This window comes from Sebastes umbrosus, chromosome 8 (assembly GCF_015220745.1).
Source record: "Sebastes umbrosus isolate fSebUmb1 chromosome 8, fSebUmb1.pri, whole genome shotgun sequence".
NCBI classification, from domain to species: Eukaryota; Metazoa; Chordata; class Actinopteri; order Perciformes; family Sebastidae; genus Sebastes; species Sebastes umbrosus.
In genome coordinates, this window is record NC_051276.1 from 24437630 (window position 1) to 24463497 (window position 25868).

Consider the following 25868-nt stretch of genomic DNA (forward strand, 5'->3'; position numbering starts at 1 on the left):
AGAAATGGACAAAAATGCTTGCTTTATGCAAATGTATTTATATATTCATTATTAGAAATCAATTAACAACACAAAACAATAACAAATATTGTCCAGAAACCCTCACAGGTTGCCCTTATCATAAAAAACAGGCAACAACAGCTGTCAGTGTGTCAGTGTGCTCACTTGACTATGACTTGCCCCAAACTGCATGTGATTATCATAAAGTGGGCATGTCTGTAAAGGGGAGACTCATGGGTACCCATAGAACCCATTTTCATTCACATATCTTGAGGTCAGAGGTCAAGGGACCCCTTTGAAAATGGCCATGACAGTTTTTCCTCAACAAAGTGTAGCGTCAGTTTGGAGCGTTATTTAACATCCTTAGTGATAAGACATGGCATGGTTGGTACCAATGGATTTTAACTTTAAAACTGAGTCAGCTACAACCTAAAATCGCAAGTTGCGTTAATGCGTTAAAGAAAATGGCGTTAAAATGAATTTGTACTACTCAAAACCTGGAAGGTTGAAGGGGGGTGCTCCGAATCCAAATTTCACCTATAGGGCACCAAAAGAGCTAGAGCAGGCACTGCAGCACTGGAACGACACTACTTTCAAATGTGATATACATCCACTCCTGCTGATGGATCTTTGCTCTAATTAGCAAAACAAGCTCTGCTGAAAATGTGTTTTTATTCTTATTTATACCAGTGTCAGCTGTTGTTGGCTGATGCTGACGTGGTCGCAGCTCTGTGGTTGCCAGTAGAGGTCGAGTAGCCACATATTGCTTAATGCCACTTTACAAACAACTGAAGAACTGCAAAGAAATCAGAGAGGGCCCTGTAGGGGAAATCCCATGCAGCTGCTCAAAGGTTCAACTTGTTAAAGGCAGAGCCAGCATCAATCCACCTCCCATTCACTCCTGTGTTACTTGTTTTTTTTCCTCCTGCCCTCTTTAACAACATTCACTGTGGAGTCTCTGTGGTAATAAAGATGGGTTTGGTAGGTTTTTTATCTTTATTAGGGTGTTCCAGAGCACTGTGGCGCTGTACGCCTCTGCTGCTCTAATGCTGCGATCATTCATGCAGTAGCAGAGGAGCCCACAGCATTGAGCCTGAGGGACTTCTATCAAAAGGAGTCCCTACGCAGAAAAAACTTAATAGGAGCAATATTTTACAGCCGCTTATAATGGCAGTGTTTGTGGTTCTGCTGTTACATGCAGTATGTCGGAATCAAAACATGTACAAGTATGAATATTTTACCACGACGTGAATGTGTTGTGTCAGAAGTTGAATCTGTCTCCAAATGATCAATCATATTGCATTTTATTTCAGCTCCTCGTGATTTAAAATAACAGCGACGGCAATGGAAAGAATATGGACAGGATGCTTCACATATTTGATTTATTATTGTTATTTTTTTTGTTCCGGTTTTGTCAGGTCAGCATGTCTGTCAGTCACATAAGCAGCTGTCAAATCACAATACCGTCTTTGAAAGGAGAGTTTGAGTCGTGTGTGTATGGTGTGTGTGTGTGTATGTCTATAACACTCACGTTGTGGGGACATAAATCTGTTTACACAGTCACATTGTGGGGACTTGCCTTCCTTTTGGCGTCAAAATGCAAGTCCCCATAACGTACAGTTTAGGGTGAAGACTAACAAATAAGTTTTAAAATGCATAACTTTTGCTACATTTCTGCCTAGCGTCCACACTACTCCGGCGTTTTTGAGCCCCTAAAACGGAGACGCTGCTGATCCCGTTTTAGTTTTAAAACTATGGGGTTGCGTTTTTAGTCTGGCCGGACAGAAACAGAGACTTTTGAAAATGATGACGCAGACACCCACGGTCGCTTCTTGATTGGATCTTATCAGTCATGACGTGTCCTTCCCTGATTAGTCACACCTCATCACGAGAACCTTTTCCGGAAGAAAACAAACAACATCAGCCTCGACCACCAGTCGTTACTTTCAACACAGATGACGAGTTACAAGCGTCGTTGACCTTGTTGTCTATGCTAGCAGCTGTTGTGCAGTTAAATTCTGCATTTTATAATGCTACTACTGCCTAAATGTGCAGGAGGCAAGCTACTATTCGAGTGCTTTGCATCAATTCCCGTGTCCAGCGCTGTTTCTTGTTTATACCGGCATGCGCATGCCCAGTGTACATGAGTGGTCATGTGATATGTGTTTTCAGGCGTGGTAGTATGGACGGAGATTAACTCTGAAACGGCCCTAAAATGCTCGTCTGGACGGAGATCGTTTTTGTTTTAAAACGCTGTTTTAAAATGAAAACGTATTAGTGTGGATGTAGCCTAAGGTCAGGTTTTGGGTAAGGGTTAGGATTAGGCAAGTAGTGGTTATGGTTAGGGTAAGTCTCCAGGAAATGAATGTAAGTCAATGAAATGTCCTCTAAAGTGATGGAAACAAAACTGTCTGTGTATGTTTGTGTGAGGTTACCAAACAGGGGAAATTTCTTTTCATGGAACTGACTTTCCTGTTTTACCTCTAAAGTGGATCCTCTGCGGACACTTCCACGCTGTCTTTATCATAGTGCGTGATATCATTGTGATGTTTTATTACTAAGGAAACAACAATATGACTAGGTGCGCTGCTTATAAATCTTATACGTTTAATTGTTGTTGGCTTTTGGTTGATTTCCCCGGTGCGGGAAGCAGAGCACTTGCAGAATCAGGGGAAATAAATCAAAAGAAACAATGAAACATCTCCAAAGAAAGCACTATATTACTGTTACATCACACAGTGTGCATGTACAGCATGTGTCAGATATGAGATCACTTCATCTAAGTTCTAAATCTGTGGCCACGAGAAGACATATAATTGTGATTTCAGGCTCTAAATGTAGCAGACATTTTTGTCAAAGGGAAGTAAAAACGCAGCTATAAAGGTCAAGCTGTTAACTGGGTTTATGCTGCAAATGATTTCCTGATGTTAAGTAAACCAGAGCTGCTCTGGGATCACTTAATATGGATGAGAAAGTAACTCGTAAAATGTGATATATCATGCTAGATGTTTGGAACAACCTTTTCACTTCTGGCTCTTATAATGTCAAACAACATCGCTGAAAGGATTTTACTCTAATAGGAAGCTATAGGTCTGTTACTGTGAAAAACTTTGACCAGACAAGACCACATATTCAATCTATTTGTTGACTGATGGAAGGTTTTACCTCCCACTGCTTTAACCAACCCAGAGCAATTTCTCATTAAGCATTAGCATCCTGTGTATGTTCCCGTTTCGAATAAGTAATGAATTGGAAAATGAGAAAACAACATCATTTTCTTGGGAGTTATTTGCTTTTATACTGCACACTGAAAGGTCTCTTTGACCACCAGCAACACTTTTATATGGACAAAAAAGCAGCAAGGAGCCTTTTTTTTTTTCCTCCTTTGAGGGTCCACTGGGACACGTAACAATAGCATTAGCATTCAAATGAATTTTACAGGTGACATGCGGTGCACAAAGGTGGAGTGACAAAGAAATCCTGTTTTGGAGCACAGGAGACAGGACAACTTTTCTCCCAAACTGTGCCAACTGCCTTTGAATACTTTCATACTTCACTGACTCTATTTTCAGCTGACGTTAATCATTTTGAATTTGACAGCCTGGAACTCATTACTTTGACCAGCTAGCTTAAAGGTACTACATGTTGGATGCTTCAATTCATATTAGAGTAGATATGATGCTACTGTAGTTGGAAAGAAAGAAAGAAAGAAAGAAAGAAAGAAAGAAAGAAAGAAAAAGTGTCTCTTTTCTCCGTATAGTGAACTCTTTTTTATATCCAATTTAAGACCTCTCCAGCTCGATCAACCTTGAAGAAATCCCTTGCAGCGGACGGTAAGGCCGGTAAGTACGAACGCAATAGGGAATTCAATAATGAAATATGCTCATGGCAATGAGCTCTAAGCATTAATAGAACATTAGCACAATTGATTTGCTATTTTTCAAAAAAAAATCCTTGCTTGAAGGAATTGTTCAACATTTTGTGAATGCTTCTCTTTCTTGACGGGAGTTGGTTGAGAAGATAAATATGAAGCTATACAGCCTTAGCTGATAGCTTAGCTTAGCATAAATATTGAAAACAGAGGAAACAGGCTCTGTCGAAAAGGTAAAACTCCGTCTACCAGCACCTCTAACGCTCACTAGTTACTATCTGGTTTGTTTAATCCGTACAAGAAAAAGTCTTGCAATGTTGTCGTCACTTTGAGGTTGCCAGGCAACCAGCAGAGGCGTCAGGAAGTACTGGCTACAAAATATTGTATGTATGTATTGTAATATAAGTATATTGCTAAGAAGTGAATGTCAATTATTGTCATATTCTACCGAAACGGCCTGTATTGAACAATAAAATGATATAAATATAATAAGCATTTTCAGTCCAAAATGGTGGCAGCAGCTGTTGTCAAACAAAGCACCAGAGTTTCGTGTCTTTGCTTCTATACTTTTTGGCACAACTCTTTTTTTTTTTACATTTTGTGTTTTTGTATGGCAGATTTAAAGTAGACAGATTTTGTTATCTTTGCACAGGGATGTTGGCTGTTTTCCCCGTTTCCATTCGTTATGCTAAGCTAACCAGATGCTGACTGTGGCCATATTTACTGGACAGACATGAGTGATGTCGATCTTCTCATCTAACTCTCTATTTGCAACAAAGTAAATAAGCCTATTTACCAAAATGTTGAACTATTACTCTGAATTACTTACCTCATAAATGGAAATGGCTGCCAGATAAAAATAAAATATGTATTGTGGGTATACAATAAAATATCATCACTGCTGCATTTGGTTTTTTTGTGCCTATACCTTTTAAAGCTCCGGGATAACCTTAAACAAAGATGAACAGAACGTTGCACTCGTGTGACCTTGGAAAAGATCCCCAGTAAAAGATGTAAATCAAAATTTCATGCCTGCCAGTGAGGGCTGAGCAAGTTACCCGTCACAGTGAGTGTTTACTGGAAGCAAAGAGAAAACATACTGTATTTCTGGATGTTTCCAGGCAAGAATTGAAGAATGTTCGGCCTCACTCAGCTGCTCGGAGTACCATAGGTATAAGATACCTCGATTAGCTCAAAAAGACTTTTTTCATGTCTTGGAGCGTGTTTTTTCTTCAGATGTTGTCAGGGGGTGTGCTTCTGTTTGTGCATTGTTGCACTAAGTCAATTCTGTGCACTCAAACAATTCTTCATTCAAACAAATATCCCCAGTAATGATCTGCAAGATGCAGACCACGGCTCTCTAATCAGCATTCCTTTCTCCGCTACACAACACCAAAAGATTTCAAAACAGGTGGAATTGCTTTTCATCAGTCACCATATGACAAATCAAACACTAATTACAATATCTGCCAACATTAGGTCAACAAATCATTTGTTCTGTTCATAATGCATATTTTGTAGGCCCCCGCAGATTTTCCCATTGGTCCTGCAAAGAAATTCATCATCATATATGAAAGTGCTGGAAACTAAATATATGGATATAAATTCCGTTGGCAGCGTGCCTCCATGCCTGCCTGGAGGCTAAAGAAAGCCTGAGTCATGTTTAGAAAGTGAATTATGGGAGATCATAAATCCTTATCTGAACAACCTTTGACCAGTCAAACTTCATGCGTGCTCCACGCAAGATGTGTGAACATGCTAATGGTTGATAACGAGGTGGAGGAGGAATCGGATGTCTTTACTTCACAACAGGGCTGAGAGAACAACTAACGGCTGTGGGGGAAGGACTGCTGTAAAGACGTTTGCACAAAGAGTCCGTATTTTTTGTCCAAAATTGTCAGACGTTTAAAAATACATACAACCTCATGTTGTGTCAATCACGTTTAGGCATCGACTCTGAAACTTTTGTCTGTCTTTTAAGTTTTCAGAACAGGTATCTGCGTTTTTTTGCATCCGTCAAAAGGCAAAAGAGGGTTGTTTGACCACTCAGAGCCACCGTCCGTGCAAACATCATCATCCAAAATGGCATGAAAAGCATTCACTTTGTCTCAGAACACAAAGCACTTTACAATAAAGAAATGAAAGAATACAAAGATGCAGGATTTAATGACAGATTGTGGCAGGTGATTGCGGAACAGTTTGGAATCAAGGATGGTCGCAAAACAAAGGATGTACAAAAGATTAGACAGTAATGATTGTGCTTTGGGCAGCTAAACAATAGCTGTTTGCCAATGTCATTCATTCATTAACCCCACTGGGACTAGCGCTATCCATTGCACCCACGTGGTTAATTCAGTTTTTTCTTGTAATGCGAATTTTCTCAGCAAATAGAATAATATAACACATCAGACTCGGTGTGCTAGGTTTCTGTGAGTAACGTTGTTTATCGGATGACAGATTAAAAAAAGCATACGAAAAATACAGACTTTATGTGCAAAGACATTAAACAATCAACACGATGTTATGGGAAAGCGTATAAATAGCATGACATTACACAGACTTTCTGTGTGTCATGAGGATGCATTTTAGGCTTTCTGTGTGTCATTTGTACGCCGCTTTTTGCGCGTCATTTGTATGCTACGCAACAAAACTGTGGTAACGTCCACAGTTAGATTGAGGCAACAAAACCGCTTAGTTAGGTTTTTAAAAAACATCATGGTTGGGTTTAAAATAAGTACGTAAACTAAGAAAAATACATATGAAAACAACATAACATCAGTGCGGAAAACATGTCACATACATCACTAAAAAAACGTGACAAACGTCACTAACGTAACTAACAAAACAAAACACCGTTCTCCTGGTTAAATGTCCTGTCTTTTTTGGAGCCATCCACCTTCCCTCCCACCTGCCATAAGCGGTCTTTCTCACTTTTTATTGTACGTCGCCAGCTCTGAGCATAGCATTTATGCTGATGCGTTTACATTGCAGTCAGTGCAGACTACATGGCGTACAAATGACAAGCCAAAAACACGCTAAATGCCTTGCGTATTATCGTATTTCATGAAATACTCACGTAATTTAATCTATTTCATTTGTGTACATAGACACCAGTCCCTCTTTTTTTTCATGACGCTCAGCACGACTTCCAACAATGTATTTTTTTGTGCGTTTTCCTACGAATGTCGAGCAACACCTGACGCACCTGTCAATTTCCACTCCAGTCTTTTCAAAATAAAACAACTTAGTTAGGCCTATTAAAAGGTTGAAGTTTGGGTTTAAATAACACCGGAAGTGCTGTCACTTAAGTGACACTTACGTGACACTTACGTGACAAATAAATCAACTTTGACTTGTGGTTTCACATGCGACAGGAACACCGGTCTCCTGGGCGAAAGAGCAGTCCAGTCCAGTGCTTTTTGACCAACCCATCCACCCGACCTCCTTCCTACGTGGCGTTCACCGCTCTCTATACTTTCGGTTTCACAATTACATGGATTACATACGAATTGATTTCATGCTGACCATCATGAAAAAAATTTTAAATTTGTCTATACACACGGATCAATACATTCAATTTCTTGACTACTTCACAAACTACTGTGCGACTGGGCTGTTCATTCATATGCAATTTTGTTTTAGTTGAGTCTCACACAAGGAAGAAAAAAACACCTTTTTGATAGCTCTTGCATGCTCGCACCAGCACTGCCTAATCCTGCCTGGTTTAACACATACGTCCCCTGATGCAGGTTCATTTTCTCTCCTCACAGTGAGCAAGCTGGGAAAAAAACGAGTAACGAGGCAGGGAGGAAAGGAAATAAGGGACAGGAAGAAGACAGACCAAAGTGGGTGATATCTTCTTAATAGCAGAACTGCCTTGACCCGTAACACCCACTGTCCCTCAGCAGCCTGCCGCTATTCTCCCATTTCCTTTCAAAGCACAAGAGCAATATTTCAGAACTGACAGAGAACACATGGTTATATAAAAGAGAGATTCTTAATCTCTTACTGGTTTCACTGGACTGGAATGTCTTTTTGTCTTGTGTACCAGCAAAGAATAGCATCACCCTCTGGGACTCCACTTGCATTAACAGCAAAACCTGTTTACGAGACAATCGCTCATTTCTACATCGGCCCACCTACCCCGAGTTTGAGGTGTGCAGCCCAGATACAATCAATACTGTTGTCAATAGGAGAGACGAGAAGAGAGCCAGAAAACAAGATACGTGATGGAAAATATGTCAGCTCCAGCAAATCCAATGAATTGTATAACATCAAGAGCACAATGCATGGATTTAGTGAAGGGATTTCTCTCTCTCTCTCTCTCCGTGTGATGCACCAGTCATCGATATTCTCATCACACACACACAATTTTTTATCAACTGTCACGTGTTTCTTTTAATTATACAGTCATCATCACATAGAACGCCTAGTACCCATTTTGTTATGTCTTTTACACACAAACAAATGCATAATCATAATGATAGGAATAATCGATACAAAATTCTTTATGAAAATCCTTACTTTTGACACATCGAGGCCTTCATTTGGACCTGACAGGTTATTTTTTTTTACAGCTTGGAAAACATCAGTCCTGAGATTAGACTTTTGTTTGGCACGTACCACAAAGAAGCGAAATTATCATCAATTAGAACTGATCATTTAAGAAGAGAGAGGAGCGTCTTAAAGTAAGGAGAATGAATTCATGCAAAATGATCTTAGGACAAGACGCTCTCTCTACGATTGTTCCCCCCCACACTTTTTGTAGTAGTGCTACTAGTAGTTGCTGCACCACTATGCCAAACGCAGAGCAGTTTAACTGGACAAACTTTGGCCCGATTCCAAGACACCCTCTACACCCTCTCCCTACCGTCTCCCACTCCGTTTGCACCTGGAGGGTCCGCCATATTAAGTGCCATCCCAAACAAATTAGCAGGGAGTGGAAGTGGGTTATAAAACCCTCCAACAGCTAGCCTGCTTCGATGCCGACTTAACCAGCTGCCCTTATTCATAACGTGCAAAGTCATTTTGTGTTCGCCATGGAACACGCTCCAATATAAGTTCCGTGCGACGTTATCAACTTAAAGTAAATAGATTGTTTTTCGAATCAAATATACTCTTGTCTAGTCTAGAAAACGGTAGACATGTTCATTAGATTGTAAATTGTTGTAAATGTATACATATACAGTATATACAATATGTATTTATTATTTATACCCCTATCAGCAGCTACAACCCCATAATTTATTATATCTTCAACTGTGCAATACTGACTCAACAGCACAATAATTTAGTGCAATAACTCAGCTGTGCAATAATCTGGTTTACTCCGGCGTTAACACTGCATTTGTTTATACAGTACATTTAAACTAACGTTTGTATTTATTTATAGGCTACTATTCTTGCATTTTACACACTTAATGATAGATCCTGTTTTTCAGCATTATTATTATATATATTCGGACTAAAACATAACTATTTCAATCAATAAAGTATTTCTGATTCTTATATTTATTCATAGTTTCCTTGCCGGAGAGAGGGAAGTTCATCCTGAAGTGGCCGCTGTATTTATACCCTGCACCTTAAAGAAGGATGCTTCATTGAGCTGTGAGCTACAAACGGAGTTCAGTCTGTCACAGTCTGAGTGGGAGGGTGTAGGGACTGGATTGGAACTGGGCCAGTATCTTATGAGAATAAGGTGCAACACTGTAACTCTTCCAACCAGTAAACCAGGAGACTATCAGATCATCTCCTCACCACATTCGCTCACACACACATCCACTCAAAGATGCACACATATGTCCTAAATGCTTTACAAGCTACGTAATAAAAATCAAAACTAGCAAGTAAAAAGTGGCTTTGTTGGTTCTATGGCCTCATAGTTTGACTAAGAATAAGGTCAGTCTCTCTGCAGGGCTGACTTCTACTGTAGCAGAGGCCCAGGCGTTACGTTAGATCGTACACAGCTAACCTGGCTGACCCCGCCACTGTTCTCCCGTCAGTCAGGGTGGTAATTAGATCCAAATATATCTCTCCGTTCCAGTCTTCTTCTTCTGTGCACATAATGATATTGTACTATGCCCCCAAGTATTTCCTTCAGTGCTGCAGAATCTATCATCTCGCATTAGAGATAAAAGCACTTAATCTTGTGGAAAAAAACCCATTTACCTCTGCTTCGCACTTTTTAGTCTCGCAAAGGTGGAGCTGGCAGCTCAGACCTCGCACTCGATGGAGCCTGATATGGTGCACGTGCACGGCCTCGTCTCATTCACCAACGTGTCCATCGTCTCCGAGTTCGAGTGGTAGCTCAGGTAGTACTCTTGCAGCTGAGAGTTAAGGTCCTGCTCCTGCTTGCGGGCCTTTTTCCTGCGCTTGTGGTTGACTGAGTGCTGCTGCAGCTGCCTCATGGTGTTGGGGTAGCGCCTCCACGAGACATAAATAACCAGGAGGATCAATGCCACTGACAGGAACAGGGCTACGCTGCCTGCAATGATTTTATGGAAAGCCATATGTTCAAACTGTAGCTCTGGGATGAATGATGCAGGGGGCTCAGGGGAGATGGGTGAGCTCACGTTTGTGGACTCTGTTGTCTTTCTGTCTGTCCCACTTGGACGGACAGGTGAAGAGGTTAACCTCTGTACGGGCGACTCGGTACCAGGGTCTGTTGTGAGGTCAAGGTGAGCTGTGATGTTCACAACTTGGGTGGAAGTCAGAGCAACAAGAACGGTGGTTGAGAAAACATTTGACGCGTCCGCACACGTCGAGTGATTCTTCACCACATCCACGACTCGCTCGCCCTGTACGGATTTGGGACTGCTGCATATCATGCTGATGTCTTTGGAGTCTTTGAAGTTTCGGAGCCACCCCATGAGAGGGCAGATGCTGGGGCTGCAGTCCCAGGCGTTACCGGCCAGGCTGACGGTGGTCAGCGAGGTCCACGCCGCCACGGCTTCCACAGGCACGCCGCTGAGCTTGTTGGACTCGAGGTTGAGCGTTTGTAAGTTCGGCATGCACTGGAAAACCGCCGGGTCCAAGATTTGGATCTCGTTCCCCGACACGTCCAACTTCTGTAGCTTGTGCCAGGTCCACGGCACGCCTTGACTGATGGAGCGTATGCGGTTCCATTGCAAATAAAGCGCCTGGAGGTTGGTGAGGCGCGGGAAAATGAAGAAATTAATCCTGGAAAACTGATTGTGCTCTAAGTGGAGTTCTTTCAACTTGTACAACCCTAAGAAGGTCGTGCGAGTGAGGCTCCGCAAGCGATTGTAACCCAAGTCCAAAAACTCCAGGCTGCGGCACTCCAGAAACGTACGGATGAGGATCTGCTTCAGGCCGTTAGATCGAAGGTGGAGATTCTGTAGCTTGCGCAGACCATAAAAATGCCCCGGCTGCAGAGACTGCAGCTGATTGTAGGATAGGTCCAGATTCCGCAAGTTGGGTATGGCGCTGAACGTGTTGTTGTGCAGATGAGTGATTTTGTTGGAGCTGAGGATGAGTTCCTTGAGCCTGCGCACGCCATGGAAGGCTAAAGCGTCCATATCTCGGATGGCGTTGTGGTCCAAATAAAGCCAGATAAGCTGATTGAGGTGAGCGAACTGGTACGGCAACAGAACCAGCAGGCTGTTATAGCGCAGAGACAGACCCTGGCATCCCGCCGTGATGTTTTCTGGGATGCCTTGGAAGATGCCAGACTCGCAGTAAACAATCTTGCCTTCGCAGCGACAACTCGCGGGGCACATCCTCTCCCCCTCGCTGAGCAGCAGCAAGGCGGCTGCCTGCAGAAGAAGACATGATAACCTCCAGTCCAACATCACAGAACCTGTTGGGGGTAGAGTGGGGGGCACAGGCAATCAAAGGCATGGCTCGCTTTATAGAGAAATTGTGTTTGCTCAAATAGGAAAAAAAAGGTGAGTCATTCATTCTTCAAACAGGAGATCATGGAGTGAGGAGCAGCTTGAAGTCTGATGTCTGAGACACCCAGACCTGCTTCATGAAGAATTAATAAGAGTCTGGTGGTAGCTACTTTTATGGTGAATATTCACACACAAGTGGAGGAGATAAATAAAGACTCTTTAGATGCAATAAATTCAGTTTAGGAACTATTAAATCTGAAAAATCAACTGATCATAGGTGCAGTCTTGGCTATACTAGGAGAGAGAGAGAGAAACTGTGAAGACTTACCCATCGCTACTGAGGGAAGGAGTAATCCTGGGAAATAAGGAGCACATTAAACTGCTCTCTGGGTGAGAAAATCGCAGCTCATGCAGCCTCAGAGTCGATCCACACACCGAGCATCACTTAATATCTTCAATTAGAGGAGGAAAATCAAATACATGCAAGTTTTTTTCCGCAGCGGTTTCGAGCCCCCCCTCCCCTGATCTCATCTGATCCGGACGCCCTCACACTTCTCGGGTCCTAGTTGGAGTCGTTGGAGCTATAGTTCAGCCTGCTGTGTGCGCAATAACCCATTTGAGCGCCAATAGACTGTTACCTCCACTCCATGCAGTCTCTCTCTCTCCATCTCTCTCTCTCTCTCTCTCTCTCTCTCTCTGTCTCTCTCTCTCCTCTCAGAGGCGTGGGCGTCCTTAAGCACACACATAAGCCTATAATAAATATACTATATATTGTATGCCAACCATGTCTATTCAGCTGTTATTTAATTCATTTTTTTTTTCTTCCATATGTTTTTGTCGCGTTTTAGGTAAAAAAATAATAAATAAAATATGAATGCTGTAATGTAGGTTAAGCTATATTTATCTTGCTCAGTGGGGGGATCCATGAATTTATAAAAAAAATACATAAAAAAATGATGGTTTGAAATGTGGTGTATATTTTCATAGTAGCTCTTTGATTTAATTCTTTAATTCTTATTTTATTTTTTCAATTTATCCAAAGCTTGCTGAAATGTGGGGTGCCATGAGGATCCACAGCATAAAGATGTAATACTGCTGCATGATAAGGACCAAATATTTCAAAATAGAAATAAATAAATAAAAATAGAATAATTTAAATTAATTAAATAAAAATGTTGTATATTGTTTATTGGTAGAAATTATTTTTTTTCTTATTTTATTCTAACGTTTTTATCTATTCTTTTGTTATTATACTGTTTACTTGCACCAACAAAACCAAAGCAAATTCCTAGTGAATACCTGTTACACCTGGCAATAAACACGATTCTGATTCTAAGTCTGATTCTGAAAAGGATTGCATGATCCAAATTCCCTTCATTCATACTTTCATTGATTAAAAAAAAAACATGACAGGAAATAACAGGAAGTTGCAGGATTTCTTTGGTCCCCCATCAGCTGCTTGTTAAAAAAAAAAAAAAAGAAAAAAATCACAATAATGACAAGTGTGATGTTGATGCTCAGCATCCGTCCACACCCGCAGGCAGCAGAGGGAAGTGTAAGTAGATAAACAGATAACACATCCTGGTGTCTGGGGATGCCAGGCAACAGTGGGATTGTTGCTATTCAAATGAATGGTCCTTACTGTACTAAAGTGGACAGTCAGCAGACAGCACGGGGGAGGAGGAAAACATGCTTTATGTAGGAGGAGGTGGGGAAATCTGCAATTCTGTGGTCATTTCATACAATTTCTTCACACTTTTTTCATGCTGCTTTGCACAGACGTTCATCACATTGGACACAACAGTGTGGAAAACACCATTCTTGACTGCACGGCCTTGGAGAGTCTGAGATGTACTGTGTGGTAACAGCAACCCCTTGTGCACGCAAAAAGAAATGTTTTAAGATACATGAATCTCCAGGACTTCAGCATAGATAAGAGAGAAATCAGCACCCAGATCACTTGTGTGTTGAAAGAAAACGAGCTAATGAATTCATATCTGGCTGGGAGTGTGGTTAAATATTCTTGGTCAAACAGGATTTCCTCTGATGCCTGTGGATTGGGTTTAAAAAGAAATGTATTTATGAAATCTGCTCCATGAACGCCACAGCAGGGGGTTGAAGATGGGTGAAAATCTGAGCCATTCTGTTAAGATAATACCTCCCAGACTCATAGTAGCACATTTCTCAACAGAATTGGCTCTTCAAAGGCTGCGCTGCCTCACATGTCACTCAAGAAATGTGCACCTGAAGAAGTGTGGGAAAAATAAAACGTGCTGCTCGGTGACAATGATGCTGCAAAGTGAGGCTGCTTTTAGGCAGGAGAACACTTTGAGAGATGATGTGCTGCACTGACTTACGGGCCGGATCTTATCTTGTGCATGAAAATGTAGAAAATGACTACGTGTGCACACCAGCCACATCTTGAAATGTGATAATGTAATCGTCCTCAGATAGGTGACAACTATCTTCTGCTTGTCAATTACAGCAGTAGTGGATAACACGTCACATTCACACTTTGATATGTTGCATAACTAACCTGTTTCAAACCCGTTCAGAGGGATCAAAATGTGAGTCTTAAATGATGTTGCAACACAGTCTCACGGCAGTTCGTGAAATAGTTATGACATTTAATCTATTTGATTCGTGTACATGGACACAAATTTGCCTTTTTTTTTTCTCGTAATGCTCAGCAGGACTTTCAACAACGTATTTTTTGTTTTCCTATGAATGTCCAGCAACATGTGATGCACGTGTCAATTTCCGCCCCAGTCTTTTCAAAATAAAATTATTTAGTTAGGTCTAGGAATAGATTGACTTGGTTAGGCTTAGGCAACAAAACCACTTAGTTTGGTTTAGGAAAAGATCGCGGTATAGGTTTAAATAAATACGGAAGTGGCATTACATAGGTACAGAACTTATGTGACAAATAAATAAACTTTGACTTGTGGTTTCACATGAGACATGAACCCACCCATCTACCCAGACCTCCTCCTTAGATTGGCGTTTGCCGCTCTTTATACTTCCTGGTTCAAAATGACGTACATACAAAATGATTTCGTGCTGACCATCACATAAAAAAAGAGAAATTTGTTTCTATGTACATGAATCAATCGACTGGGCTGGATGTTAATGTAGACCTTTATACAGTTACAGTTTTGAATGCATGTGTATATAAATGCTGTGCATATGCACTACACACACTGTACTGTATATACAGATTATTGTCACTGCTATCAATGTAATATACAGACAGATGGATATATGTATTTATTATAGATAGATATAGATAGATTTATTCATCCGCTCAGTCATCTTTCACCGACCTTTTACCCTTCTCACTGAGATGCATTTCCCAGCAGTTATTTGTCAGACCAAAAGGTGTCAGCACATGTCACCCATCTGCAAACAGCAGATTATCACCCGCTATAAAACGGCCTTTCAGGATATTTGACGTACCTAATCTGGAAGCTAATCTCTTGATAAAAGTCAGTGGCTGGCCTTTGTCTTTAGATGGGTGGATCACGTTACAGTTATCCACAAAAACCTTTTCCCAGTGAATATCTCATGGTGCACGTATCTCAGTAAATCAGTGCAACTTGTGAGCTTGACGGTAAATCTGCCATTCCATGACTGTTGTTGCCACGAGTACAGAGCAGGAAAACAAGAGATTGAGGGTCTGTTGCAGCTTGTGGCTCATTTTTTTCTGGTAATTGACAACTGTTTTGACTGTTTTCTTTTAAATGTTGTTTTCTTTTATGTGTTACTACTATAAGACAAGTTGCACTGAATTGAACTGAGTGCCTAAGAACCCAGACTGATAGTTTGTGGAGGGTGTTCAGAACAGCCTGTCGCTCATGCAAACACTCGACGACTCTCAGTCACTCAAACTCAGGTGCTTCATTAAAATTTTATTTGCACATAAACAAGGTGGGAAAAGCCATAAAACATTCTGACTACAATCATCAAATGAAAGAGTGTTACAGAAAAATAAACATCCAGGTGCCAGTTATTTAGTTAAAGGTGCTCTATACCATATTCAGAGCATTAATATAGCAGCAAACAACTATTTGCTATGTAAAGATATAAAGGAGTAATACCTGAAGAATACCTGATGAGAGAATGAAGTCGCTCTTCCTCTGTGTGTGTTGTTTACCAGACCGTTCGCATGAAAAACCGTAAAATGCCACGATAATGCGCAAGGTGTTTAGTGTGCAATAAGTACTGTATGCCTTTCTTGATTTCAGTGTGTCATCTGTTCACCATGTATCCTGTAGGCCTACTGACTGAAATGTAAACGCATCTGCGTATAAATGCTACAGTAAGAGTTAGTGACGTAGTATAAAAAGTGAGAAATTCCACTCTTGATCAGCGGGTTGGAAGGTGGATGGATCCAACGAACATCAGACTTTTAATTAGGAGATTAGTGTTCAAGACCGTTGTTGAGCGGTGTTTTGTTTTGTAAGTTACGTGACCGTTGTCACATGTTTTTTAGTGACATTTGTGATGTGTTTTTTTGTAGTTGTGCTACGTTGTTGCCATAGGCTACATGTATTACTTAGTTTACTTACTCATTTTAAGCCCAACCATGACGATTTCCTTTACCCTAACTAAGTGGTTTTCTTGCCTAAACCTAAACTGCGGACATTTGCATGGCATACAAATGCCACACAAAAAGGCTAAAATGCGTACTCATGACACGCGGAATGTCTGCGTAATGTCGTAGTTTTTCTAAGCCTTCCCGTGAGACCGGGTTGTTTACATAGCTGGGCCGGTCGTGCTTTTAGTGCATGTGAGTCTCATTGTCGTGCCCACTGGCTAGCTAATTGCTGCCGTTCTGCACTGTGCTCATACAGCGGTTAGTGCTGATAACGCCATCCTGGTTTCTGTGTGACACATTTTTTAGGGAAGGAGGGAAGTTTTAATGAAGTAAAATTTCCCCCATAATAATGTGGTAAGGTGCAGTTTTGGTTCCCCTAATAGTGTGTATAGGTTTTGAACGCAGCGCAGCCCCTTACCTGACTCCTCCTCCACCAACCTACTAATCAGGCCAGGTTATATGAGGCACCTGGGGCCTGTTGAGTCCTCTTGCTTCTACCTGGCATGCTGTTGTAGTGTTGGTGTTGCTGCAGGTATGTGAAATCACTGTTTTAAACTTTAGTTTGTTTTTTAAATCATGTGTTTAGTGAGATCTTTTACTGCGTGACACTTGCCTCACCCTGGCTCATAGTTCCAATGCTTCTGCTGAACAATTTTTTTGTGATGCCACATGGTGGTGAGTAGGGTGGCTCAGTATTGAGTAACATTAAGTTGCAGCATTATCAGCACTGTTAATATTTGTTTAATTTTAGGCTGACCTAAAGGAACACTGCTGTTGTGTTTGCCCCATTTATACTCATTGATTTGCCCATTTAAAATACTTTTGATTTGTTTGAGTAATTGTCTTGTTGTTTTGCCCTAGTTTGTTTATACTGCTTCGTTGATTTGACTATTGGTTTTGACCATTTTGTTTCTTAGCTTGCTTGAGTTATTTTGCCTTTTAACCAACTGCGCTGTTTGCAGTTATTGTTTGGTTGTTTAATTCTTTTTGTATGTGTGTCACATTAGATTTTAAATTTCATATTGGGCCTTTTTAGATATTGTTAAAATAAAGAACCATTTTTAATTGCCCCATATTAGTTTGTTATTTTTAATCTGTTTAATCTTTCCCTACAGCTCCAGTCCCATTGTATTAAGTGCTTTCTTTGATTAATTCCAATAAAATATTTGACTTCCTTTGCAAACGCTTCTGCCTCATCAGTAACGAATCTGTGTGTCTTATCCATTTACCAGAAAGGTATTTAAGGTTTTGTTTAGTATTTCCTGGGTTGCTAGTCCCCAGGTGGTGTTGTCGGCTAGTCTACTTCTGACTTACTGTCCCCACCACTCTTGCCACAATAACAGATATGTTATGATTCATAGAAGGAATGACTTTATGTTTTTGAACATCACCTTAGATTTTATAACCCTACCAATATAATTATTAGGCCTATACACATTGTTGTTAGTTAGATAAAGTCCTTTGTAAATTAGGAATTGCAAAGCTGATGATTATTTTATTGGAAGGACTCAGTGACTGGGATTCTGTGTGTTTACAAGTTTAGTTTAACTGCTGTGTGTTTACATTTTTCCAACTGTAGATGTATGCCCTTCAGACTTACTAAGTACTCTGTAAACTGTAGGAGTGTTATTGGACGGAGCCTTCAGGCCTCCCCTCACCAGGCCTAGAGATGATTGACAGGACCGTGACATTTCCTCCACTGGCTGAATTTAAGTTTTTAAAATGTCCTGTTTAAATACAGATAGTATTGGAGGCTTCTGTCTGTCATCATGTTTTACAATTTGGGGAGACACCCCCAGGCAAAAAACATGTTTTTCATGCACTGATCAATTTTGAGATTTTGGGCTATTTTGCTTCAATAACATGTCTTCTTTCAGACTAGTGGATAGAAAACATCCAAAATGGACATTTGGCTGTTTATTTTACTGCACTTTGTATATTTGCGTTGTTACGCCCCTCTCTTGGGCAGCCATATTGGGGCGAACATCACTCCACCACTGCCCCAAATCAATCACAGAAGATGCGTTTAAGACACTCAAATCCATAGGATCTATTAACAAAGACCTACAAACAATCCAATACACAAATAGAATAGGTTAAGCTGTTACAGGTAATAGATGGATGTTCACCCTATTCATGTGTGTCTTGCAAAATGTATGGAATCTACATTTTTTTTCTCAGACTCTGAGCCAGAATTCTCCACTTATAGCACTTAACATTTACCAAACTTGGTTTCATTCTCTATATTATGATGGTTTTTACAGAGGGGTTTGTTCATATATCATTCATAGCCTGATTTATACAACATTTTAGTCCTAAAAACATGGTGGAAATGGCTGACAGTATTTTCTGATTTATGGAGCGATAAGAGATATCCAAAATTCCCTCAGTAAAAACCTTTTGACTCTAACTTGTCAACAAAATGAAACCAGCATTTTTAACTTGGCTTTACCCGATGTTCACATTTCTGTTTTGGAAATGTATGCAAATTAGCACAACTTTGATAAGATAATGCCTCATTTACATATTTAAACATACATTTTCAGAAAACTTGTAATAAAAAAAATTATTAATGTAAGTCAACTGGGGAAGCTCGATGGTGATATTTTCTTTTTTTTTTTACCCTATTCTCCTGTACTGTCTCGCCTTAATTGGTTCTAAATAAATGATAATGTAAATGTTACCTACTGCAACATTAACTTGTCTTTTAGTTTTCCCCTATTGGAGAAGAACCATTATGGGTACAACAACACTGGACACTAGTCTCATGTGTAAAGTGCTATACCATGATGCATTATGTATAAAGAATTATACAAATGAAAAATAAGATAAACGGAGTTGCAAAAGAAGCACCTCTACATTTGTGATGCAGGAAAATGCTACCAAGTGGTTGTTTGACGCAGGATTTAAATGCAGAAGCCCATTATCATCATCTCTATAATGCATCAACGGCTGGTCCTCGCAGGCTTCCTTGCAGAAGTGTTTTCTTATGCATGAGAGCGATATTTGAAAAGGTACACTGCCTAAGAAAGGTCTGTTGAATGTTGCTGGAGAAAAGACTGAAGAGCGCTGGTTTAATATAGCGTTTTAATGGTGTTATCAGCCACCTTTCCTCATTATATTCCTGACTATTGTAGCACTGCTGCTGCTGGTGTTTCAGCAAGTGGATTTGTCTGAATAGATGGGATGCTTAAGAAAATAGTTCCTTGAAATAAAACAGAATATGAATCCAGTTCATGTGAACAACTTCTCAATCATCAGAAAACTGAATCCTCTCTCAGCGCTCTAAGAATCGCCCAGCTGAGGCACAACTTTAAGAACTTTTGAGGAAATCACTTCATACCTCGAGTGTTCAAGGTTTTTTATTTGTCATTTGTCAATTCCAGCAAAGCAGTCGTTGGCAATGAAAATCTTTGGTCTCCAGATCCTTCAACAATGCTCAAAATATGTTTATATAACAGATGAAATCACACAAGTAAAAGTAAAAGCAAAATGATAATCTAAGGCATGAAATAGTGCAGTTAAACTATAGGCATTAAATATAAACATAAGTAAATATAAAATAGTAATGTAAATGTGTTACTTTGTTGAAGACAATATTTCAGATGGGAAAACTGATTGTAAACAGGATGTAGGATGTACATGCATGATGAGAAGTAATACATGTACACAGAGGTGTAAACAGGAATTTATGTAATAATGAGAAGTATATATAAATATATATATATATATAAATATAAATATAAATATATATATATATATATATATATATATATATATATATATATATATATATATATATATATATTGCAAAGTCAATATACAGCCCTTGGTGTATCAAAAGAGAAAAATAAGTAAGTGTAGTCAGTATTTTTCTTTTTTTTCCACACCTCATTTGAGTCAAGCAGCAGGGGATAAAGCGCCATATGCTTTGGGACGAGCCCTCTGTCTCAGAAATATTTACCTGCTGCTTGGATATTTTCTATGTGTAATTTGCTGGGTAATTAAAGTTACAGATTTAGGAGTCAGGGTCAGGGTAAATAGTGCTTCAACATCTCTCTTTGTCCTAATTATTTTTACTATTTATACATTTCTACACTCTGTTTCTGTGGGATTCATTATGCTGCAAAAAAGCAGGTCCTTCCCTTGCTCTATTATTCAGGGCTCAGTCAGTCACAGACAGTCATTAAACTTTCATAGAAAGCAATTTGGTTGCTGAGTTATTTGCAAAGTGAGGTGAGTGCATTTGGTGGCACTACACCTTTGTTGTTTATGGCTCGGGTTTCCATGCTTTTCGTGTCGAGAGGGCGCCATTCTGGTCTCTTGAGGGGTTAATTTTTTCCTTGATGACGCCTGTGGAAACATTATAAAGAAGTACAGTCAATCATCAAGGAGTCAGCGGGTCGCCAAATGTAAAACACAAGCAGTCAAATTCCAGCCTGTAAGTCAGATAAAAAGCAAGAAAACCTTTACATTTGCAGAGTTGAAAAATAAGTTAAAGTTGTGATATTCCTTCTAATGTTCAGCGCTGACTATAAATATACCGTGAAACTTAATTATTGATCCGTGCATTTCTGCATTGCTCGCATATACCACCCAAAAAAGCCAGATGAAATGTGAAAGTGGGTCATGTCAGATTTGTTCGCCAACACAAATACGAATTGATGCACAGACCACAGGGAATTGGACAGGATGATTGCACAACAGCGACGTGCTGTGATTTTTAAGAGTGGGATTACCACAACAGATAACTGTTTCCCCCCATTAGAATCAATGGCTGTTCATTTTTCATATGGATTTGACAATGTACAGACCAAAATGACCAGTGCTTTGACTTGTGAATAAAGAGAAATGAGACACACGCATGATCGACAGATCAGAATTTTACAGTATATTCTTACAAATTATAACCAACTGGGTTTCAATCATAAATGTACCACAGATATGTGCATTTTTATGTTAAAGGTAATTGTTATAGTCCAAATAGTCTAGGTGGTGTATATGGTCCAATTTAATGTCACCAACAATGGGGTAAGTTTTTATTTATTTTATTTAGTCTTAATCATTTCTGTGTGAGATACATTTCTATGTCTTGAAGTCCTCTAGTGTGGGTACGCTTTTTTTGTGTGTGAAGTGGGGACCTATTGGATGAGTTCATAAAATGCACCCTCCCTCCCTGAACTGTATTAAGTGGTGGACATATCTTCACATCCTTATTCATACCCTTAATAAAAACTTTTTCGCTTTTGGCATAGAGATATCCAGATTTGGGTTAAAACTGGAATGTTTTTAACTGGTTTGATGACTGTAAGTAATATAATGTAATATTCATTATGTCAATGTTGAAAAGCATAACTCTGACACAGCTGCAACCGCTTCAGGGGTACCTCAGGGCGCCTCTCTCGGGCCATTGAACTTTCTAATCTACCCTCTTATGATCCCTCAAAATAATACACTTTTTGTTGGTGACACAATTCTCATAATTTCACACCACAATTTAAAATGACATTATTAGTGTGTTATGTCTAAAGCATCGGAGAAGAAAACTTTAGTTTTGGGAAATATGCCCAATAGTTTAAAATGAATAAGTTCACTCTTAATATAAAAAAAAAATCAAAATTGATGTCATTCAAAGGTCAGAGTTGAGATTATGGTGCTTAAATGCAATTATATCACCCGATTCAAGTTACATAGATGTGGGTCAGTACGGGCTTGCTAACCCTACAACGTTGTAAAAGTTGAAGAAACTTGAAAAAACTTGAAAGCAACACGTAAAACTGAATGAAACATTATGTTTTGAACACAAGCAAAACAGCTTCTTTAGATTTAGGCAACAAAACAGATTATATAACGATGAACTTACAATTGAGAGGGTTGATTGATGGAAGTTTCACCCACTAAGGCTTACTAAAAAGCAAGTATAGCAATGATGTGTCTCAGAATATCTTGACAAAATTCTCGCCAAAAATATATATAACAGTTTTTTTTTTTATTCAGATTCCTGCAAAACTTTGGCATTACTTTGACAGTAATATCTTGACAAGACATATGCCTACTTGTCGTAAATCCTAACATAGATAAGAAATACCAGGTAAAATCCACATTATTGTCCATTTGAAAAAATCTGTTGCTCCAAACATGCCGCTATGTTTAGTTTTAGTCTACTCAATGTATTTTGTATTTGTTAAAGTTCTTTTCTCTTAATCTTGTGTACCACATTAAGTCACATGAGTCTAACAAAGATTGAATGAATGAATAAAACTTAGTTTGGAAGCATCATCAGACCACATCTATGCGAGTACATTAAAGGATATGCTCCAGTCAAACCTGTGCACATAGTGTATTGGGTAATTTGTATGTATGTATGTATTTGCCATTCTCCCAGTCACCTTGATGTGTGTGTGTGTGTGTGTGTGTGTGCGTGCGTGCGTGCGTGTGTGTGCGTGCGTGTGTGTGCGAGAGATAGTGTTTGTGTGTGTACAGTAGGTTCATGCCCCGTCCTTCAACTCCAGTTAGCTAATTGATCGAACAATGGAAATTAAATCAGGGACTGCCGCTGAGGTGCTAGATGCATCAGTTTTATTTTTGTTACCACCGATTTCTTCGTCACAAACTATCTGCAATTTGAGTTCATTAATGTCCATCACCGGTAATTACGCTCCTCATTAAGTAGCAGGACAGAGGGACCCATTAGAAGTGATGACTTTGACCCTGGCTCAAAGTCCCATTACGAGGTTCTGAGAGCACCCTTTGTTTACGCTTGACGCATTTCAGCGTCAATACAGCAACAACAAGTTGTGATAAAATACCCACTGAGCTTTCTTCACTTATTTTCTTGGCATGGATTAAAACAATGACATTTAAAACCAAATAAATGAGATAAAAATATACACGCTTTGCAACTCATCTGTTGTTTTCCTCTGAATCTACACTGTCAGTCAAAAGTTTTTTTAATACTGTTTTAATATTTCTGGATCAATTTCAAAAGTCAGAAAATAAAAGTTAAAAGCAATATGTAGATTAAAGCCGCAGTTGGTGGAATTTGAGCAAATATGATTAAAAAAAAAAGTTATTTTTATAAAATGGTCACTATATCCTGACAGTAGTGCATGAGACAGGTAATCTGAAAATATCATGTGTCCTCCGGTGCTCCTAATGGCATCTGCAAGATTTCACAGACCGGAGGAAAACAACCAATCAGAGCCAAGCTGGAGTCTTGCGTCTCTGAGCAGCTGTCAATCACTCACGAAGTCCGACCAAACAGTCAAACTAGGCAGCGCTGATCAAATATGAATCAATATTCTTTTACTGTAATGCCTATTTCTCACCTCAAATGTTTTCAGAAACATCTTGTAGTGTACTGTTTAGCTGTAAAGTGAGAAAGTTTGTGAACTGGCTGCCATGTTGAGATCAGTTGAGGAAATACCAAGCACCGCCTACCAGCTGGAGCAAACTTTTTTGCCCAATGATACCAAAAACATTCTGCCTTCTGCCACTTTTAAGAAACATTTTATAGGAAATAGCCAATATGTGGATCCTATATACCTGTAGAAGAAAATGTAACTCATTTTTCCTGCTTGTTACTGTGTTTTATGGCAACACAAACTCATGCTTTAGTTGACCTTTTCATTGTAGGCCCTCCTGCCAATGCAGCACTAATTAAGAATCATATTAACACCTGAGAGTTCACCAGAAGTCCCTCAGATCCAGAGTAAAACCTCTGAAGTTAGCAGGGGGCACTGTTAGTTACAATTCTTGCCGACACTGCAGCTTTGCAGACAGACGATGTAATCATACATAACACAGGCTATAGGCTATACTGTTGTGTCAGGTAAATATGGGATATAAAATAGCAAAGAATGCATTAAACTATATGCAGGTATAACGCCCCCCTCTTGTGGTATTCACAACCTCATAAGCGGAGAGTTTCTGAAAGCTCGGAGTTCACGTGTTTGTTTACGTTGTCAGAAATGGCGGAGGCCATGGAAGCTCATTTTTTGGTGCATTCTAACTCAATATATTGTAATTTTAGTCGTATATTATTTTTCTTCGTAATTTTATAATAGGTCTGAGGAAAATATTAATTAGTTATAATTCATAGTTATAGTCATATAATTAATTGCGATTAACTATGGACAATCATGTGATTAATTGCAATTAAAAGTTTAATCGATTGACAACCCTAATAAATATATAAATAAATAAATAAATAAATAGTAAATAAATAAAGCAAGCATATTTGTCCTTTCCCATGTTGATAAGAGTATTAAATACTTGACAAATCTCCCTTTAAAGTACATTTTGAACAGATACAAACTGTGTGATTAATTGTTGATTAACTATGGACATCATGCAATTAATCACAATTAAATATCTATCTATCTATCTATCTATCTATCTATCTATCTTTGTTGTTGGAATATATATGTATATGCATAATATGTAGTATTAAATAGGGCCATTCTGTATAATGGGTTCTAGGCCTATACTGTTGATGCTTCATGTGTGCGTGTTACAAAAAGTTACAAACATTTCTCAGTAATTTCTATTTATTTTTTTTCATATTCCAGCCTGCAATGAGCTGCAGCTGCATGAGCTGTATAAAATGCTCCAATCCAGGCTGTTTTCAGAGGCGTTTTGACTGTCAGTAAACGTCTAAATGCAGAAGCAAACACACTTCCCCATTCCTCTGCTGCTTTAATTGATATGCAGACTCTGCTCATGAGGACAATGATGAGGTCTCTACTCTGCTGTGGTTCTGCAGAGAGTCTCTCAGTGACCAGGAGAGGGCATCTCGCGTCCTGCAAACGAGCAGCAGTGAGCTCAGTCTAATCCTCCTCCACCAACATCATTCCTGTTGCTATACAACTGATTTATTCTTGATGCCACCACGGTCAGCGGCTCTAATCCACAGCAGACTGCACCTCCTCATCTCAACCTGGATACATCCAACTTGTCGTGCTTTGGACCTCCAGTTTATCACATTTCTTCACTTGCTCGGTGTCTTTTTCTGCCACTTCCATTTGGTGTTTTCTAAAAAAAAATGTCTTTTCTAAAAAGCCTCCCAAAGCACGCGCTCAACAGTTCCATCCTCGTGCGGCTGCGAGCTTGAGCGCGTTCATCCATCCATCGGAGGTTTGCTTTGTAACGTGGCTGTGCGTCTGTGTGTGTGTGTGTGTGTGAGAGAGAGAGATATGCATCACCAAGCTGATGTTGTGCGGTAACGCAGGAAAAACTCTAGAGAGAGGAGGTTGATGCGCACCTTTTGGAGCTGCACTCATCTCCGACAGGTGTGCGCAAAAGAGGATCTGGCTGAAAAAGTGCGTGTGTTTTTTTCCGTCCTGCAGGGTGCGTGTCCAACTATTTTGGACAAAACGCCAAAACGTTAGTGCGTCTGACATGTGGACCTGGGACGCATGCAACAGAGAGCCTGAACCATGAGGAGGAGCCGACACCGCGCTAATATGGGTATGTGTGTTCACTGTTACCGCATTTCTGCGCAAAAAGTCTTCAGTCGGTTTTTCCTGATTATCACTTAAAGCTGCAT

General features: G+C 39.8%; 2 protein-coding genes across 3 annotated transcripts in view; one reads left to right on the top strand and one right to left on the bottom strand.

Annotated features, from left to right (window-relative positions):
* Nucleotides 1-9219: 9219 nt before the first annotated feature.
* lrrtm4l2 (leucine rich repeat transmembrane neuronal 4 like 2) lies at nucleotides 9220-12408 on the bottom strand. The gene is made up of 2 exons (XM_037776633.1): nucleotides 12053-12408; nucleotides 9220-11690 (listed from the first exon to the last, which is right to left on the bottom strand). Exons 1-2 carry the CDS (start codon nucleotides 12054-12056, stop codon nucleotides 10084-10086), a joined length of 1611 nt encoding a protein of 536 aa, XP_037632561.1. The 5' UTR covers nucleotides 12057-12408; the 3' UTR covers nucleotides 9220-10083.
* A 12383-nt stretch (nucleotides 12409-24791) lies between these two features.
* Nucleotides 24792-25868, top strand: part of LOC119493538 (leucine-rich repeat transmembrane neuronal protein 4) — a 52723-nt gene continuing 51646 nt past the window's right edge. Inside the window, exons 1-2 of one of the 2 annotated variants that reach the window (XM_037778918.1) lie at nucleotides 24792-25476; nucleotides 25669-25789. In XM_037778918.1, coding sequence (XP_037634846.1) covers nucleotides 25759-25789 — 31 coding nt within the window. In that variant the 5' untranslated portion in view covers nucleotides 24792-25476; nucleotides 25669-25758. Of the gene's footprint in view, nucleotides 25790-25868 lie in introns of both variants that reach the window. The other variant, XM_037778920.1, reaches the window with a different exon arrangement.